This window comes from Silurus meridionalis, chromosome 22 (assembly GCF_014805685.1).
Source record: "Silurus meridionalis isolate SWU-2019-XX chromosome 22, ASM1480568v1, whole genome shotgun sequence".
In the NCBI taxonomy this organism is placed as follows: domain Eukaryota; kingdom Metazoa; phylum Chordata; class Actinopteri; order Siluriformes; family Siluridae; genus Silurus; species Silurus meridionalis.
The window spans coordinates 17,607,791-17,628,176 of record NC_060905.1 but is presented as its reverse complement, the minus strand read 5'-3'; the positions used below and the strand labels follow the sequence as shown (position 1 = coordinate 17,628,176).

Genomic DNA, 20,386 nt, shown 5'->3' with positions numbered 1-20,386 from the left:
TCCTCACTAGTCAACACATTTCCATCTCCATCCTTTATTGCTCTAACAGCACATACTTCCCAGCTCTGTCCCTCTGCCTGGCCAATCGCTATAAATCCTTTTCTCCTTCCTTAGTGTCCAACTTCTCATACAGCTCCTTATATCCCTCTTTACCTGCTGCCGCATCTCCTTGTACTCCTGCCTACTTTGCTCATCACTCTGTCGATGCTAATTCTGTTTCTCCATCCTCTTTCTCCTTACGCTCTCCTGCACTTCCTCATTCCACCACCACGTCTCTTTGTCTTCCTTTCTATTTCCAGATGTCACACCAAGTACCTTTTTAGCTGTTTCCCTCATCACTTCTGCAGTAGTTGCCCAATCACCCAGCACCTCTTTACCACCACTGAGCCCCTGTCTGACCTCTTCCCTGAATCTCTCACTACAGTCTTCCTCCTTCAGTTTCCACCCTCTTATTCTTTTTTCAGTCCTCACTCTCCTCCTCTTCTTCTTCACCTCCAAAACCATTCTACAGACCACCATCTGATGCTGTTTAGCTACACTGTCCCCTGCCAACACCTTACAGTCTCCAATCTCCTTCAGGTTGCATCTTCTACATAGAACATAGTCCACCTGTGTGCACCTTCCTGTACTCTTATACGTCTCCCTATGATCCTCCTTCTTCTTAAAATAAGTGTTCACCACTGCCATTTCCATCCTTTTAGCAAAATCTACCACCATCTGCCCTTCCACATTCCTCTCCTTGAGACCATACCTACTATCATCTCATCACTTCTGTTCCCTTCACCTACATGCCCATTAAAGTCTGCCCCAATCACCAATCTTTCTTTTCTATGTACACCTTCTACCACTAACTCACTCCAGAATTTTTCCTTCTCCTCCATCTCACAGTCGACTTGTGGAGCATAGGCACTAATGACATTTATCATCACCCCTTCAGCTTCACGATCATCACCCTATCAGAAACTTACTTCACCTCTACTACACTCTTACTGTACTCTTCCTTCAGAATCACCCCTACACCATTTCTCTTTCCATTCACAACATGATAGAACAGTTTAAACCGCCAATGTTCATGGTCTTACTCCCTTTCCACTTGGTCTCCTGAACACACAACATATCTATCTTTCTCCTCTCCATCATATCAGCTACCAACCCAAACCTTCCTTCTCCTCCACTTCTCCTTTTCCTGCTGTCTCTGTAGACATCTTCCTCCTCTCCTGTTCCTCCTTCGGCCAACAGAACCTCATTCCCACCGGTATTCTTTTGGCTAACGATACCTGTGGCGGTCGTTGGTAACCCGGGCCTCAACCAATCCAGTATGAAATTCTTGATTTGATTTGGCACATGTTTTAAGCTGGATGCCCTTCATAATGCAAACCTCCCCATTTATCCAGGCTTGGGAACGGCACCAAGAGTGCACTGGCTTGTGCAACCCTAATGGCTGGGTTATATATATATATATAATTTAACCTTGTGGTCAGTGCTGAAAGTTGAACATCTAGTTTTGTCTTTGAGATGGTGTCCTGAACTGGCTCTGGTATTTACAGATAACAGTACAGTGAATATGCATGACTGCTTTTTGTTGTAGCTGAGACTGGTTAAGCTTCTCTGATTCTGTAAATAGATTCCCACTCTATTTACAGGGGTGAGAGCGTGTGTGCTATGAACAATGTTTTTGTGTGTGTGTGTGTGAGAGAGAGAGAGAGAGAGAGAGAGGGTGTGCCGTGAGTGATGTGTGGAATGGGATGGGTTGCCTGGTTGGATTAGAAGTGGTGTGTTTGATGTGGTAAGTGGTGACCCATCACTTAATAGTTTCTATTCTTTTTAATATTTAAAATGCCCTAAATTGAGGATGCTCTGCATTGTGAAAGCTTTTATGCAGTGACTTTGCACTCTTCTGAGGAATCCCGGTTGCATGTCATTGTCAAGAAACCTATAAATGTAAATGGAATCTTTTTTGTATTTTTAATAGACTGGATGACTGGATGCAGTGAATGACTGCTACATTAAAAGTTCAATTCAATTAATTTTTTATTTGTATAGCACTTTTAACATTGTTCCAAAGTAGCTTTAGAGAAAATACAAATAGGTCACATGAGCTAGATCACATACAGCTGTGCAATTAAGGGGTTAAGGGCCTTGCTCAAGGGCCCAGCAGGGGGATCTTGGTGGCACTGAGATTTGAACCCATGCTTTACCGATTAGAAGTCCAACGTCTTATTGTTACCACTACCACCAGGTTCTCATCTGTTCAATGATAGAGACGTGAATGCAAAACTTGACTGCATTACAGACCAAATCCATCTTCATGGTCCTCGAGTTTAACCCTCCACATTAACCTTGTGGATCTTTATGTGGAACCATCCTCAGCTGCCGGGACATAATACAGACATTAAGGGATCTTTGGGATATGAGACGGCCCACCAACACCACCAACACACTTGAATTAATGTAGGAGTGTTGGGGGATGAAAGCATCCAAATATCCCAGTTCACCAAAACATCTATGTCCATGATCGCTCCACAACACCAAAGACGTGATCTGTTTGTTCAAGTTCATTTGATGGTCAGTATAGAAGTTCCCAGGCGAATTGGTGTGTGGTCGATGGGATAACTGGCAAAAACTTTTTCTAAATTGTTCATCTCAAATGACCATGCATTGCTACTTAGTTAGAAATTGCCAGTCGGTTTTCTTCCCAGTTAAGTTAATTTGCGGCCAATTTCTTTGTCTCATAGAGTTTGGTAGATTCTCTGGAAAAAGTTTAATTCTTAAGTAAAAAAAAAGGGAGAAAGATTTCCATCTTCTCCGAATTATATTACTAGTGATATCACACAACCCAAACTCAAAGAGGTTAGTACTAATTGCTGAAAGGATCCAGGGTTTGCTTTAGCTAGAAAGGGAGAGAACACAAAACATTGGCTCGATTTTCCCATAGGAGAGTGAGCGTAGGGTTACCACACAACAGGTGCCCTTAACATTCCTCACATAGCCATGTATGGGATAATAGAGGACAGTAAAGAATGTAACACTCTCTTCTCTCAAGACTCACTCTGTCAAGCTGTATAACTTTGTGTGTGTGGTTTTGTGGCTTTTTAAAGCTAGGCTTCAGCACCAAATCCTTGAAGTACTGTGTTTTGATGTCAGTGGATCAGACTTCTTTGTCCAGCATGTTCCACAGATGTTCTATCAGATTAAGATCTGGGGAGTCAATACCTTAAACTTATTGTTATTTTCCTCGAACAGATGATTTTGCAGTGCATTTTCCGTCTGAAGCAGGTCGTTGCCATTATGGAATGCCATTATTATAAAGGGGTGTAACTTGGTCTGCTACAAGATTTAGGTGGGTGGATGGTCAAATAACATCCACAGAACATTATGATGTACAGTACAGGGGTTATTATGGGCTCTCTTATCATTCTGTAGCTATGAGTCCAAACTTAAACAAAGTCCAAAGAGAAGAACATCTACACTTCCACCTCTCCACAGGCAAACAGGGAGGTTTGGGGATGTTTAGAGACTTATCCCCGGAAAGTGAAAGGAATCCCGAACCGACATGGCTACCATTCCATACTTCACCATAACACCATGAAATTCCATCTCTACAGCGACTTACTGGAACCGACTTCACCGTACAACAAGACGATGAGCCGACGCGTACATCAGAGCACGTGTGTGTTATTTAGAGAGCAAACAGTCCTTTTGAGTCTTATTTATCATGAGGGACCTGCCCAGTCACTGCACCTAAATCCTTTTGAACTGCTCTGGGATGAACTGGATTGCAAGATCAGAAAGAACCATCTCCAACTAGTGAACAATAAATTTGGCAGCTATTTTAGTATTCCGCATTTCATCTGAATGTTGGGGGAAAAAAAAATTGTCCAGATGAATTGAAAGTTTAAAGGCACACTTTTACTTTTACTGGAGTCACATTTTGTGTAAAGTGTATTTCTATTTTACCTCAGGGGTATATATATTAGTGTGTGTCTGTGTATACTGTATTCATTAATTATTCCAATATCAGCAGCCAGGTTATATAGTCGGACTAGCCCACTGTGTGCTGTTCCAGAGGGGTGCAGCTGGATAAGATGGGTTGCTATGCGGCCGCCATGTTGGAATATTCGATTCCTGGTGGATGGTAGGGGTGGAAGGAAGGAAGGAAGGAAGCAGTGATTCGGGAGAGCTGGAGAAGCGAACACAGAATTCCGCTTTTCGGTTCTATTGGAATTGAATCCTTGGTTTGGCATTTCTTTTATCCTTGACAGGACAACAGGGGAAGGAATAGCTGCTGGAGGTGGAGGAAAAGCAGGTGAGAAGTATTTTGGGGGAGAAACTCAGGAGGTTCGGTTGATGGGTGAATTTTGAGTCGCAGTTGCGGTATGGTTATTATTTAACATTGGGACACGGAGGAAGCCGAGGGAAAGGGTTTTTGAATAAACAATAATGAATTTGTTTGGTGCTTGTGTGATAATGTTGGGGGTTTGACTGGATATGTTGGCGGTGTGTTCGGAGTTTAATGGTAGTGAGGAATGATGGCTTGGTTGTGGAATAACCGTTACAATAAATTTTGAATTGAAGCAGGCGCGTGCTCGGTTATTCAGTGTAACGGTTGTTTTCAGACCTCGCGAGCGCAGTCGTGTTGCGCTCGGGTCTGGTAAAAGTTCTCGACGAGCTCTGCGTCCTTCAGCTGTTTGTTCCAGGGCTGTCTGCGTGAATACATGAGCCGGAAAGCCGTCTGCTCCCCTCGTGTCCTGAGTCGGTCCTGCACTCAGGCCCGCTTTATTTTTAGCCTAGAGCGCCCAAGGACTGGAGGTTTCTACTCCATCCAATCCTCCCTTTTCCCCTATATATACACAGTCATCTCCTACATGGATCTATCTACTGCCATCACGATTTCCTAAAAACTAGTCACTAAATTGCTCCATCGGCCATAACTGGTATATGTTCTCCATCATGAGATCCTCACCTACACTTTTACTCCATGCTTACACCTTTCTAAGAACAGTTTGTTTAGGCGTCCTGGAAGCTTCTGCGCATGCGCACTCCACTTTCCCACCCATATCCATGCCTCTTCCTGTGGATGTAGTCTGAAGTCGAAAGTCACGTGCTTTTGTTCAGAGTGTATACACATTGTTATTTATTTATTATACATTTAAATGATATAATTATTATTTTTAACTAATCGAGTTTCACCTATTCTGCTGTGTTATGGGATTTTTTTCGGTTCTCTGGTTTCCTCCATCGTCTTCAAAAACACTAATATCCAACTCCTTTCCTTTCCCATAAATATATTTAGTTTACATTCTGCTCATGTTGGATCAGGAGATTCTTCACGGGTTCTCTTTTTTCTCCATCCTCCTCCTCCTTCTCAAAAAACCTTAAATTATTTTTGTAAGTTTCACACACTCTGATCATGGCATATGATGCGATTCTTCCGGGTTTCATATAAATCTTTTTATTTTCTTAATACTTTCAACTAATAGTTTGTCTTGAGGTTCAAACACTTTGCTCATGTTGTGCAATGGGATTCTTCCAGGTTCTCTGGTTTCCTCCATCCTCTTCCTCTAATATGTATCTTGACTACTGTTGCTATGTGACCATATGAATGAGTGACAAGTTGGAAAGAAAGAGAACCGTTTCTCTTCTTTGTGTTCTGCTACATCATCACACCACCCTGTTATTGATTGTTTGTAAAATTCCTCACTATGAACTGATTTGAGATTACATCCACCTTTCCAAGCAAGATTTTTAGATCAGAACATGATTTCTGAAGCTGACGTCTTGATGAAAATTATTCAATAAGAAAAATTGCAAGTTTTTTTTTTTTTGTTTGTTTTTTTTGCACAAAACAGCTGGACACATTACCGGAAACTGATAGTTGTAACCTGCTGATTAGAATATTAGTAATAATATGGATATCGATTTTGTGTTCCCTTAAAAGTCATGTTTTCCCTTAAAATGTAAAAAACTTGGCCTAAAGTTTTATCAGGAGCCGATAAAGACATACGAAACACAGGTGTGAATGGAGTGGATTATTCACACCTTTCTAATCGAAACTCCTGGACAGTGGAGGTACCAGGATGTTTCCTGTTCTTATTTAGGGATTGGGTCCGTGTGCAGCCTGGGGAAAGAACTCATGTAGGGAATGCATGCTTCAGGTTGCACTGATTATAGGAGGACAGGAAGAGGGTTGTGTTTACAACAGGAAACACATGGTGTGTGTGTGTTTGGTACTACAGTAAAGTGGTGCACTTTACTCTAAATTGTTCGGCTCCCTCACCGCATCCCTTGGGATGCTTCAGGAAGACGCCTTTTTCCTTTCAGCATCAGCCGTGGAGACTCGGTGTGAGAGAGAACAAGGCTAAAAGAGGGTGTGTCGAGTCAGATCTTCCTAAAACAGAAGAAATTCACGTCGTGTCATGGGACGGTTCATCACAGGGCACGGCCACACGTTATTTTTGAGTGAGCTAAAGCTTTTACACAAACACGTATACACGTCCTTGCTGGTGTAATATAAAAACCGTAGTGATTCACTCCAAAAATAAGCTAATCGTTGGCAGTCGTTTTCTATTTATAGTGACGTCTGTGGCCGCTGTAATGCCTGGAAACTCCAGTTAATAAGTCCTGACACGTGCACAAACACAAACCGTGAATCATTCCAGATTGCCACAAAGTCTGACGGCATCACGATCGTCTCCTCACACACACCGCAAAATCAGGACAAGGCTTGGCGTGAAGGTGTCCGTATGTGGAAATATGGGCATAGAATTGTAATAGAAATGCGCTGAAATAAGCTTCTGTGAGATTGTATAGGGTCTTAAAAGAACACTTTATCTAGTCTATGAGTATACAGGTCAATCATCATCAGAATCATCAGCAGCAGCAACAGCAGCAGCAATCTTAATGACACTGATATTTCCTTATATTGGGTAAAAGAAAGAACCGGTTCACCTGAAGAACATGAAGTTAAAGAGCAGTTATTCAAAACTCTCATGACCGTCCAGTCATATGCATATATTTAATCTCTGTCCTACAGGGATTATTTGATTATTTCCTTTTTAGACTTTTCAGAAAGGAACTTTTGTTTTTTGTTTTCTCAGCATGGGTTTGATGGACACGATGCAAGGAAACGACTTATTGCTCCAGAGTTTAATCCCATTTTAGGATAGATTTTCTCATGGGTGTCTCCTCTGAAGATCTTTTTTCTTTTTATTCTTTTTTTTTGTTTGTCGTTTTCAAATAAGCACGCTTTGTTTAATATGAAACCAGCTGCATTAGAGGTATTCAAAACCTGATCTTAAGGATCATGCTACATTTGCAGCATTTTTCTACTCACCAAATAAGTGTAAATCTCATGGAGAGCCATCAATCTCACACAGATCCCCTTGTCTACATGATGGCAATGCTATATAGTCATAACCTGCCATTGCAATGGGAGCTTCATAGCGGAGGGTTGTGATACGTGGATAAGCAGAAAAAGCGCCTGCTGTTTGTTTTCATGGCTTTTTGTTGTAGTTACTGCTGTGTATCTCAAACTGCCCTCTGTGCTGCATTGACGTGTTTGTACGGGTTTGGTCTTCTTGATGAATATAAAACGTGGCAAGGTACGCTTGTGTGGCCTGCACGTAATATATGCAGCATGGGTTGAACACGTGGTCATGGTGTAACACAGCTGGGACCTTGTGCGACACATCTGGTATGAATTGGATTAGATTTTTGGGCGTGTGAGTGTGTATATATACACCAGGGCTGGTAAGATTCACCGATTCCCAGCCGCATAAAAGGTAACGATACGCTTAACTAATTATTTAGAAAGCTACTGATAATTTGTCGGAGAAACAAACACTATGGAGACCGAGGCATGTCCTGAGAGTAACATAGAATACAGATTATTTGTTGAATTGAAGAGGTAGAGCTGCATCTTCCTGAAGACACAACTATTTTTTGCACTATAAAGTTTCTGTTTGTGAAAGGGCCATGCGTTAGAAGTCAGAAGGCACTTGACTAAATTGTTGATTTGTTGTCTCTCTGAAGTATCTGTACCATGTACAACGTATTGCATTGATTCGCATTGTGTTGAATCGACTCGAAATCCGATCGCACTGAATCGTATCGTGTCCCTTCGGCTTCATAAGTATATTTACTGTATCTTAGCGTTGGCTTTGCATCGAGATGCGAATCGCACCTGCCTCAGTTATGAAGATGCACATCCACACAATCGCCCATGACACCAGAGTCACCAACTCCTTGTTCCAAAATTTCCTGCTTCACCCTGTATTTATCAATGAGAAAAAAAAAAATATTCCTCTATCAGTATTCAAAATATTTAGATGTAGTGTGATGGAAAATATCCACTATGAACCCGCCCCCCCAACCCCCTCCCCTCCCTGGCTTGATCAAGCTGCACTTAAAGTTTCCAGGCCAATGAATGCTCCATTCACCACCAGCTTAGCACTCTCAGCTAGAGTTCTGCTCTTCATTTTTACCCAAACATCTCTTTTACAAGTGTGGTGTCGATTTGGTGTACAGGGATGTGTGTATATGCGCTGCAGGCCTGTGGTGAGCCGACATTCTAGCATCACCTGGTACTAACCATGCAGCCGGTCAAGATGATGGCCCACTTCTCACTCGTGATTCTGAATAGATCCTTTATGGAGAGAGGCATGGCTTTATACGAGCTGTGTGTGTGTGTGTTTATGTGCATGCTTAAAGGCTTCTCTTCTTGCTTACACTTGTGACCAGGCTGACAATAAAACACATTCACAGGATTGAGAAACGAAATTCCCATTTACGGTGTTTTGATTGTTTATGGAAATTTCCAGAAGTGTATTTAATAAGCCAAGTATGGAACTTTCTAGCTGGAGGTGACCCTCTTCACTACAAGAGCTGCTAATTATGTAATGTTTATAATGATTTTACGAGCTGCGAACTTAACGAGCGACTGGGAATAAACGCACACCTACGCAGCACGAAAGAAATTGACTTTTAATAATACGATTATGAGTAAAATGGCACCAGCATGAACAGACCTGATAACTAGCTGCTGTCTTCTGAATATTTTCTACAGTATCATGTTTAGATGCTGTAGATAATGTTGTATATTTAGAACTGAAACTATTGCAATTAATTATTCTATCTAATTATTAATATATCTGGTGCAGCTGCATAAAAGTGAACCATCTGATGCATCCGTTTAAAAAAAGTGTGCATCGCATACATAAGAAGTACTGTTAAAAATAAATAAATAAATAAATAAATAAAAAAGCAGTACTAAATATGCAGAAGGGAAATGACAGGTCTCTTATTATTGTTATTATTATTATGAAGTAATATGTTAATATTTTAACATTTTATTGCTGAAATTGCTGACATGGGTATCTGTAAAAACTAAACCCATTTAGTGCATTTAACGGCCATATTACATCAAAATGCCAATAAAAATATATAAATAATTATCATAAATAATAACAAATAGATTATTCTTAAAAAATAAATATATTTATTTATATAAAAATTAACTCTTTGTGTAGTGTTTTCTTTGTTTTAGTTTGAAATTATCCCTTCCTTTTGGCCTGAATCTATGGAAGCTCGTTTACGCCACGTTAAAAAACACTTTGCCTTTTTTTTCTCCCCATAATTCCGACTTTTTTCACTCAATTGCGACTTTCTTTCTTGTAAACAATCCGACATTTCTGGTGCATCCACCGGTAAGCATGTTGTCGTGCTGAAGTTTGAAGCTGTTGGTGTATGAACAAGGCTCCTCTGCTTCATCTGTCTTGTTCCGTCTCCTCCAGAGCTGATTGTTAGACAGAGTTCTCTCCAGGGATCCGAGGCTCAGTTTGATACCGTGCGATTCAATTGATTGTAGCCGATTTCATATTCAATGTGTAAAACTTTCTCCCACTACAGAGGGATGTTGAAATGAAGAGAATAAACAATTGGGAATAATTTAATTCATATTCATAGACAAATATGTTAATGATTCTGAGAGAGAGAGAGAGAGAGAGAGAGAGAGAGAGAGAGAGAGAGAGAGAGAGAGAGAGAAGCCCGTCTGTCTTTTCTGTTTCTGTCCTGTAACATTAGTCCCCATGTTTGTCATTTTAACCCATCCATCCATCCGTTTGTTTCTCCTGCCTTTTGTCTATCCATAGGTTTGTTCCTCCTTCTTTTTGTCCATATGTTTGTTTCTCTATTTGTCCTTCTCTCTATACATGGGGGGAAAAAATCTGAACCCGAGGCGACCACAGGATTTCAAATGGAATCTGTAAACAGAACCAAGTATCTGCTGCCATCATTAAGACCGAGCCACAGTTTCCGAATAACCTGCAAGAACAATTAGAAGTAATTTCCTTTCTGTTCAAACTGTTTTTTTTTTTTTTTTTTTTTTACTTGAGCACACAGAACTGGGCGTGGTGATGTTTTTACTTTTCAGCAGCGTTTGCTTGAAACAGGAGGAAATATGTTCATGCTGTAAAGAGGAGCATAAGTGTGTAGGAGTGAACACAATGGCTCCTGTAGGAAGGAACCCTCACACCTGTGTTTGGCGTGCCATGTTCACCAGAGCAGGATGCCTCATGTGCAGCACATTCACACGGCGGAATGTTCACACACAGTCACGAGAATCTGCGATCACTCTGCAGACTTTTTCATCTTTTTATAGAGTGCGTTCGGAACATATACAGAACCCCTTCGCCTTTTTCAATATTGCAGTCTGATGCTGCAATCAGATTGATTGATTGTTTTTTTTCATTAATCTATACTCACTACCCCATAATGACCACATAAAAACAGAATTCTAGAAATGTCTGTTCATTTATTACAATAAAAAAAGAAAGAAAGAAATATCACGTGCATAAGTATTCAGATTAGAAAATTCACGGTTCGGTACGTACCTCGGTTTTTAATTCACGGTCCGATTTCGGTACGAAGAAATGCAAACCATAAAATTGCTTGTCGTTGTTTATTCAAGCAGTTTATGATTCTCAGACCGTGTGTTCGCAAATTCTAACTGAGCGTCCATCGGTTTCACACCGAGGAGGGGCTTCCATCTATCCATTCTGCCATAAATCCCAGATCAGTAGAGGGCTGCAGTGATGGTTGTCCTTCTGGAACTTTATCCCATCTCCAGGGTTCTTGGTCACCGCTCTTACTAAGGCCCTAACCCTCTGATTGCTCAGTTTGGCTGGGGGACCAGCTTTTGGCAGAGTCCTGGTTGTACCTCACTTCTTCCATTTGAGAATAATGGAGGTTCTTGGGACCCTTCGGTACCTCAGCACTGAAGGAATACTTTCCGAATGCACTGCTTATTCATTTACTGAGAAATAAATGGAAAAGTAGGAGCTGGTTATGTGCAGGAGATGATGAAGATGCATCATGCCCATGACGTTGGTCTGTTTAATGTCACTGAAATGAGTTGCTTTGAAAGGTTTTTTTTTTTAACTGTGATGCTCCTGGACATTCTGTTTTTGTTCCAGAAATTTCAGAAATGTTTTTGAATATCGCAATCTGGACATCCAAAAAAACGAAAACTGTCACATGAACCATGTTCAGCTCTGGGCTTCTTCTCCTTGGTGATTTTAATGAATTTTTCAAACATGACTAGTTACATTAGGAAGGAGGTGATTAGAAATGGAACAACTTTTAAATCTGAACCAAAAACAAATCTACACCTCTGTCCTGTATGAGATCACCTCAGAAACCCGTCAGTCAACGGTTTGAGTCAACAGTAAATGTCCTCTCTCCCTCCCTCCCTCCAAACACTACCATTTTCTCTCTCTCTTTCTAAACACTACCATTTTCTCTTTCTCTTGCTCTCTCTCTCTTTGTATATTACATTCATGTGGTGGTGTTAAGATGTAGACAGTTGCACTGAGCACCTCATGTCAATAATACCCACCAGTGAGTGAGCAGACTGTGCAATTTTATCAGACAAATCTTGTCCACATTCCAGTGTGTTAGTGCAAGTCAGGAGCCTCCCACACAATGAGAGGAAACGACCCACTGTTCATCACTCCACGTCTTCTGAAGGGAGGTTGGCTTGAGCGGTGGTATAGAACACATGCACAGACTCGCCGGACCTTCCACACCTCCCTCTCATCTTTTTTTTAAAAGGTCATGAGTGATGGACAGGAAAATGGATGAGCCAGAGAGAGAGGGACGTGGAGAGATTCCAGCAGTGCGTCCATGTCATTTCTCTCCCTCATGATGAATGGTGTGAATGTGAAGGCAGCTTCAATGCACCACTGAGAATGCTGACTATATACGTATAGTGATACAGTGCTCAGAGTCAGCATATTTCAGTAGCTGCAGAGATTTCTGTATTAGTCCGACTTCATCTATTTTATCTTCAGGTGACATGTTCTGCAGCTTGACTGCTTTGTAGCTCGGCTGGAGGCCACACAGGCGTCATCATCTGGCTTCTGTACTGCCAGTTTAACATTCATTTAAAAAAACATTCCTTCTAGGGCCGGATTTGTATTGCATTGTTTTTAACATATTCACCTCGATGAAACTATTTATTTATATATAATTATTTAGGATTTCGCAATATTATACTTATTATAAATACTTTTATTATTTAGAAAGTGACCAATATTTTATATGTAGATGGATTTCTCATTGCTCAACTGTATCTCGAGCGCGTTCTCTCAGCACCACTGCTGCTAGGTGAGTAGGAGAGATCACAACGAGACGTATCCTGAGTGTCACAGAGAATACAGATTAACATGGCAGAGGGTAGAGCTGCGTCTTCCTGGAGACAGAACAGGAAAAGAACGTGGTTTTATTTCATTTTGCACTACAAAGGTGTGTTTGTGAAAGGGGCCATGCGTTAGAAGTGGCACTTAAGTAAACTCACTATTTGCTGCCTGTCTGAACTAAAGAAATGAAAGTGATTTCATTTTAGATCTCTCCAGAGATGTTCAACCAGGTTCAAGTCTGGTCTCTGGCTGGGCCACTCAAGGACATTCACAGAGTCGTCCTGTAGCCACTTCTTTGTTATCTTGTCTGTGTGCTTAAAGTCATTGTCCTGTTGAAAGATAACCCGTCACCCCAGTCTGAGGTCCAGGGTGCTCTGGAACAGGTTTTCATCAAGGACGTCTCTGTACATTGCTGCATTCATCTTTCCCTCAATCCTGATGAGTCTCCCAGTTCCTGCTGCTGAAAAACATCCCCACAGCATGATGCTGCCACCACCATGCTTCACTGTAGAGGTGGTATTGGCCAGGTGATAAGTGGTGAATAGATGGTGAAAATGACATGGATCGAAGCGTCTTATGACTTGCGTGTGCGCAGTACAGGGACGTGAGCATTTTCAGACATTTCAGTGCAGATGAGCGACTTTTGGGAAACGTGTGGACATTGAGTGCTTTAAGACAAAAACGACATTTTCAAATGTATCTACTGACGTGAGACCCTCTTGATTAATTTTGCAGCAGTTGAACTAACAGCAAGTGTTTTTGATGACCATATGTGCTGATTTGGTGACAAGTGCCATTTCCTGCTTGGGATCTCCAAGTTAATAAATACAGTAACTGATGCAGATCAGTATGAAGCTGCCTACTTCTGCTCTTCTCTCTCAGTAAAGTAGCTCTCTGCACTCACCTCATCTTTATCAGGGACATCGTCGTCATCTTCACGTCTACAACCTCTACCCTTGAGCATTGACCCAGACCCTGTCATTACTCCACAGTGAGTCACTCAGAAAGAAAAATGTAAGCGAGACAAGAAAACTGTCACTTGTTACTCAGCATGCAGAAAGAGTGAAGATTCTCTGTGTGGTCTTCTTGTGTTTCCACTGTAACTCGTTTGTTTTGCAGGATGACACGCCTGTCTCTCATTCTGGCCTCAGTCACACTAGGGGCTTTGTGAGGGACCTGACGTCTTATATGCACGGCTGCACCTAGAATCCGGTGTGTTTGGTAAACAGCGCCACCTCCAGTCAATATTCAGTTCTACAGTACAGCATGTGTTCCGTTTTTTTTTTTTTTATTATTAATTAATAATTAGCTGGATGTAGCGTTTTTTTTTTTTCCTCTCTCTCTCTTTTGTTTTATAACATTTAATATTGATCGTTCCTAAACTGGTTGTTCAGTGTATTTAATATTTATAATAGTTTATTGCTGTGCAATTACGGTGGCCACATGTGCCAATCTGTAGCCAGTTTTAATGAAAATGAAAGAATCTTGATGGCAAACTGGGATAGATGGCGATAAAATGCCAGATGTTCCATCAAGTAACCGAATTATTCTTTTGTTCATCTTCATTAAACACTATGGTGCTCGTGGCTGTTGGGGGAGGTATCAGTGACCAGTGCGCCAGTCGCTTTCCTCTCTTCGGATCTGCCTGATTCATCCCAACTCCCTAACACTGGAAGCAGTTCTCTTCAACTGGAGACCACTCTGTGCAGCTGAGGATGGTTCCATATGAACATCCTAATGATCTAATGAGTTCCCGAGCAACTCAAGAACTTTGAAGCTGGATTCAGACTGAAATAAATAACAGTCTGCCTCAGTGGCACAGGACCACAGTTTGCATTTAAGCACTGCATACTGGAATGATGATGGAACTGTAATGAATGGACATTTGGTCATGAGGATGACCTCATACTATTTCACGGAGTTTTTTCTCACCACAGACACCACTGGCTCGCTCATTAGGGATAAAATTACAATTATAAGGAACAAACATATACATTATTTTATCTCTGTAAAGCTGATCTGAGACAATATACATTGTTAAAAGTGCTCTAGATACAAAAATGATTTAAATAGAATAAGTCTGTTGCTGTGCACTAGGGGGTGTAACGGTACATGTATTCGGTACAGGTCGCTTCAGTACACGTGTACCGAATGCAATCCTTTTTTCGAAGCAGCTTTTTCTTTTAGCAGTTTATGTCCAGCTTCAAGAATTTCTCTTAAATTCAGAAAATCCTGACAATTCCACATATCGAAGGAGTGAATAAATGAAAATTGTATTGCATTCATTTGATGTATTCTATTTCTTTTATTTTATAAAATATTGTATATATTATGTAACCAAGCAGGCAATTTATTTAAAATTGTGTAAAAAATGTAAACTGTTCAAATGTTGATCACAAACATTAATAATAAATAGCGTTAATAAAAACGACAAGCAATTTTATGTTGTGTGAAGTTCCACTCCGTTTTTTTTTTTTACTGAAAATGGACAAAATGTCGATGGCATACACAGACGTGGCAACGCACGTGTTCAGAACAGCACCAGTTGCACAGCTACTGCCGATTATTAATTTGCTCATCCTCGTTAAATCATGGCTGAAGTGCAAAAGCCTTTCATGTACCTGTATGGGCTGTTTGTTATCTAACCTTTCATATGATGAAGGTACAAGACTAGTTTTTAACACCCCGACAGATGGCAGAACAAGGCTTCACGCATAGTCACAGGGAGCACCGACCTTCATAAGTCAGTGTGGGGAAAAAAGATGTCGTCCTGTGTACATCGGGATCTGTTCTGACTACGTGCTTTACCAAGTCTGCGATTTTCATCCTGGGGAGCAAGTTAGAACACCTCAGTCACAGAGCTTTCCTCACAATCGAGTTTCTCAATCTCTTCCCAAAGATGATCAGCTCAAAGGTCGCCGTTTTTTGACCCCCGCAAATCGCAGAAGGCGGGGACCGTTTTGAAGGCAATAGTGTGTAAACGGAGAGTACTTCGTAGAAAAAAGTACTTTCTTCTAAACAGCCAGTCTCAAAACTTTTTCATACCACCTCGTTACTTGATTAACATAAGAAAAGGGTAACAAAAGGTTGGAAAAGCAGCTGCACATTATAAACATGGTTTTATGAATGCAGTCCATTTGAGTCCGAGTATCAGAGACTCGGTGGAAGTTAGAATTGTGAAATGTGAAAGTGGTTTACCCTTAAACGTATGTCCTTCATTTATTTTATTATTGATGTAGCAGAGAGCTTTCCTCGAGAGATCTGCTGTTGTAAACTCTTATCTATAGTATGCTTTTTCTGGTGTTTGGTCATCCGAAGCCTGTTGAAGTATTAAACTTCAAACATTAAGCCTGGTGAATTGTGCAGGAGTTTGGAAACGGAACTCGGCATCTTGATTGTCCGCAGAATTTTTCTTTTTGGAGCTCTTTGTCATTTTGTTGCCAAGGCTGAGGCTGGAGATACCCAGAGGACAAAAACAGATTGTGGATCTGAAGTCCACTAGTGGGTGCTGTGGGTTTACACTACACCCCCACGGCCAAATAAGAGGTTTAGAGGAGCATGTAAGCATATTGTATCCGTTTCTCCTACTTACACTTAACCTCTATTTATCTGTAGAAAGTCTTCATGATGTAATAACAGGCTGTAAAATACTAAATCTGATGATTGTGATTTTCGATTGTGCCCACCAGTGTAACGATTTTCTTCTAGTCTCCTCCTTCTATTGTTGCTCAACATGCAGTTTTCCTTTCATTATTGGGTTTTGTTTGTAGAATTTCGAGGAAAATAATGAGTCCGTTTTGGAATAACAATTAATTATGGAAAACGTGAAGCGCTGTGAAAACTTTTTCAGACACACTGCATCCGGAAACATAAGGATGATGCATGTTTGGAGACTTAGTAGTTTATTTGAATACCGTGAATGTTTTATCATTTCACATCAAGGCACCACCCAGTCATTGATCATCATCTTAAGTGGGCATCCTGCGAGTGTTTTTCCTGCGCGAGTGTTCTCGGCTCGGTTTATGATGAAACTGTAGGATGGTCCAGTTTCGCCCTGAAGGTCTTCTGATGGATCCAAAATTTTTTTTTAGTTTCAAGGTTTCCTCCTCTTATTTTCCCACACAGGTGGCATTTTCCCACCAGTTTTTTATTATTTTAAGGAGTATCTATAAATGTCTTTCATTGTGTGTGTGTGTGTGTGTGTGGTGGCACTCTCTTAGACCTTCTGTGTATCGTTCCAGAGCAGGTCGAGAGAGTAGCAGATGTTCTGGTTCTCAGGCACTGTGCCAACCGTCTGTAGCAGCCTGTGTGTAATTAAAGCTCAGCAATGTCCACAGCGAGGTAGAAACCAGGGCACTTGTGTTGTGGATACCGGCTGTGGAGTTTGCATTGTTGAACCGTGCCTCCTTCCTGTTTACTCTGCTCAACACTTGTTCACCAGATCCTCACATATACAATAATTTTCAGAGTTTAGATTACACTCTGTGACCTTGAAATGTAGAAACAAATCCACATGTGATGGTGATCAGCAGATATGGATTTAGATTGAGTGTGTTGCTCAGAATTGCTTCAGAACTTCCTGTTGCTCACAAAAAAGGACTTTTAGAAAACAAAATGGTTGTAAATGCCAGGTTGAAACGTCTCGGAACATCTATTCTCTATCTTACTGTGGATGTCCTTTACGGTCGGCCACCGAAAAAACTGAGAACGAGCACTTGCGATGTGGTTTTTTAAAGAGCTCTGTAGTAAGAATGCCGATGATTCACCAAAATTTAGTAAACATCTAGAGTAGAGGTCGACTAATTTATCGGTTTTGCCGATTAATGGGCACCGATAGTTAATTGTTTGAACTATCGACAGATATCCGTAACGATAGTTTTTCCTGGTTGTGTCTGAAAAATTCTACTGTCATTATACAGTGTGAAAGTGACCTCTAGAGGAGAGTCACTGACACCATGTGCCACTTTGAAATGAGACTGCATGCTGTAATTCCTTCATATTCTTTGAGACTAAATTACACAAATAAAACGGAAATCACATTAATTAAAAAATGTTTTGTAAATGTAAAACAATAAAAAAAATTCTAAAACATTTATCAGCTTCAGTTAATGTTACAAATGGAATTGTACTTTAAAGCGTTACTATTTTATAAAAATCCGAACAGTTATTCCTTAATGACCATCTTAAAATGTCTTCACAAAATCCAGAACATTGAAATGACATTTATTTTACATTTTTGTAATAAAGTTCACAACTATTTTACATGCAGTGTTTTTTTTAATTTTTTTAATTTAATTTATTTTGATAAATTTTTTTTAACAGTATGCATTTGATAAACTATTGCTCGATTAATCAGTTATTAACAACTACAATCCAATCAGGCTATCTATCAGTAAAATCCACTATTGCTCAACCTGTAACCTCGAGCGCCCCATTTCATTCATTACCCTACTGCATGGAGGCCACGGAGCTCCTGCTGCTCGGCTTTGAAGTGCGTTAGGGATGAGTGGACGGTCCTTCGCTTCGCCTCGCTGCAGGGCGTTGTGGGAAAGCTCGGGATAAGATAAACCAAAGCAGGCGCATGGCTGAATAGGCGTTTCTCTAAACGCCATTGTAATTATTGTTAATTACTGTTGCATAATGCAGCTGCATGAGAAAAAAGCTTAAGCCTTTAGGTCATACGACAAACACTGACTATATCATAACAGCTTTTTTATATATAAGCCCCATCAATCCTCCTTCGTATCAAGTCTGTGAGATTAATGGCCATAAAAAAGGCTCCACCTGACCCCTGTAAACACCTAAAAAAGAAGAGAAAGAGTTAAATGAGGGCGAGATGTCTTTCATTTTTCCTAAATCCGTACCAGGATTCAGTTCTAATACAAATAACTGATTCCTGTTTGATTCATACTCAGGACTGATATGAAGATGACAGGAGTTCTTCTTCTCATATCTCTCTATCTCACCCTATGACCTGGGGTCCAACACGAGTCATGGGCGTGTTTATTTTCTCTGCATCTGTCGTTGTGCCGCCCGATCCGGCAAACCTTGTGAGGACTGATGATCTGTCTTCTGCTCTCGCTCAAGCCTCCACTCCATTCCATTCTGCTCTCTCAATGCATGAGCAGCTCTTTGACAGAAAGGTGTGTGTGAAAGACAGAGAGAGAGAGAGAGAGAGAGGAAGAAGTATGAGTTGGGGAAATCTACTGAAGAGCAGTGACACCCGATTTGTGTTGTCTGTGTGTTTGATAGATGCAACTTTGGTAGTTGTTGGTTCATTTAAACTGAAAATAAGTTTTTAAATAAAATGCCTGCTTGGTTAAATAATATATAAAATATTTTATAAAATTGTATGAAAATAAAATTGAATAAATCAAAATAATGCAATACACTTTTTTATGCTTATTGATTAAATTAAGTAATCGATTAAATTGCCACAAAATTTAAGTGAAATTAAATAAATGGAAAAATTTATTTAGTTCACATTTGTTGCCCTTATTTGGGTAATACAGGGGTGTGTGTGTGTGTGTGTGTGTGTGTGTGTGTTAATATAGAAATACAAATAAAAAAATTATCTACTTAACTGTTCTACTTATTTCAGCATCCTTAAACAAATGTTTTCACTCCTTCCATCCTTTATTCATTCATTCATTCACTCCCTCGACATGCGAAATTGTCAGGATTTTCTCCTTTCAAGAGAAAATCTTGAAGCTGGACATAAAACTCCATGCGCAAAACAAATCGTATTTCCAGTACGGAGTGAGGAGTAAGACTCTGCGTGACTCTGCGCTAACGCTAGTTTCTTTTTTTTTTTTTATATATAACAACGTCTTTGTTGTGTCTGTTTTCAAGTTTAATAATAATAAATAATATACACACGTGGGTACTGAACCAAAAGCCTGTACCGAAAAATCTCAGTACGAATGTGTGTACCGTTGCATATGTATGTGTATATATAAAACCTATTATTATTATTATTATTATTATTATTATTATTATTATATCACTGTTTCAGCCCCAAACACCACGTCCATCGAGGTCTGACTAAACTGTAAGCGATTGCTTCTTCCATCTTTTTTTTTGCAATCATCCGTCACTCGTCTATTATTTCCCGGTTTTTGTCTTCTGCTTTCACACTCCCTCATTCTCATTGTATTCTGCCTTTCATATTAACCCCAGGCTATGCTGTGTTTCTCTCCCTAGAGTCCTTTGGTTCCCTCCACCCTCTGTATAATCTCTTTCCTCCCTTCTTTTGCTCTTCCCCATCTTTATTTATTTATTTTTGTCCATCCACCCCCTCTCTGCTACTGAATGAGCCAGCCGCTGTTTCCCCTCCCACCCTGTCCCGGCCTCCTCCTTCTCCTCCTCCTCTTCCTCCCCCTGCCGTTTTCTCCCCCCATTTACCCCGTTTGCTGCACGAACTCCACACACACACACACCACGTATTCACTCGGTTACCCTCACGTTCATCTGGCACCAGGAGGCTCTTTCTGCATGGCGGGATTTTGCTGTTATTGCATCGTGAAGCCGTGTGGAATATAGAAACGTGGATTCCTGTGTATAGGAGTGTGTGCGTGTGTGTGTGGAAGCACAGATTGGAGAGGATAGTACAATACAGAAGGCTGGATTTCTCAGCGCTCAGGGTTCTCATATTTAATGGAAGGATTATACCACGGTAAGCGGTGTGTGTG

The 20,386-nt window shown here is 40.6% G+C and overlaps 1 protein-coding gene across 2 annotated transcripts in view; it reads left to right on the top strand.

Annotated features, from left to right (window-relative positions):
• Positions 1 to 4,137: 4,137 nt before the first annotated feature.
• ptk2aa (protein tyrosine kinase 2aa) overlaps positions 4,138 to 20,386 on the top strand; it is a 115,560-nt gene continuing 99,311 nt past the window's right edge. Inside the window, exon 1 of one of the 2 annotated variants that reach the window (XM_046835361.1) lies at positions 4,138 to 4,306. Coding sequence is in view for 1 of the 2 variants with exons in the window: in XM_046835354.1 (XP_046691310.1) it covers positions 20,352 to 20,370 (19 nt within the window). In the remaining variant the exon portion in view is untranslated. Of the gene's footprint in view, positions 4,307 to 20,123; positions 20,371 to 20,386 lie in introns of those variants that run through there. The other variant, XM_046835354.1, reaches the window with a different exon arrangement.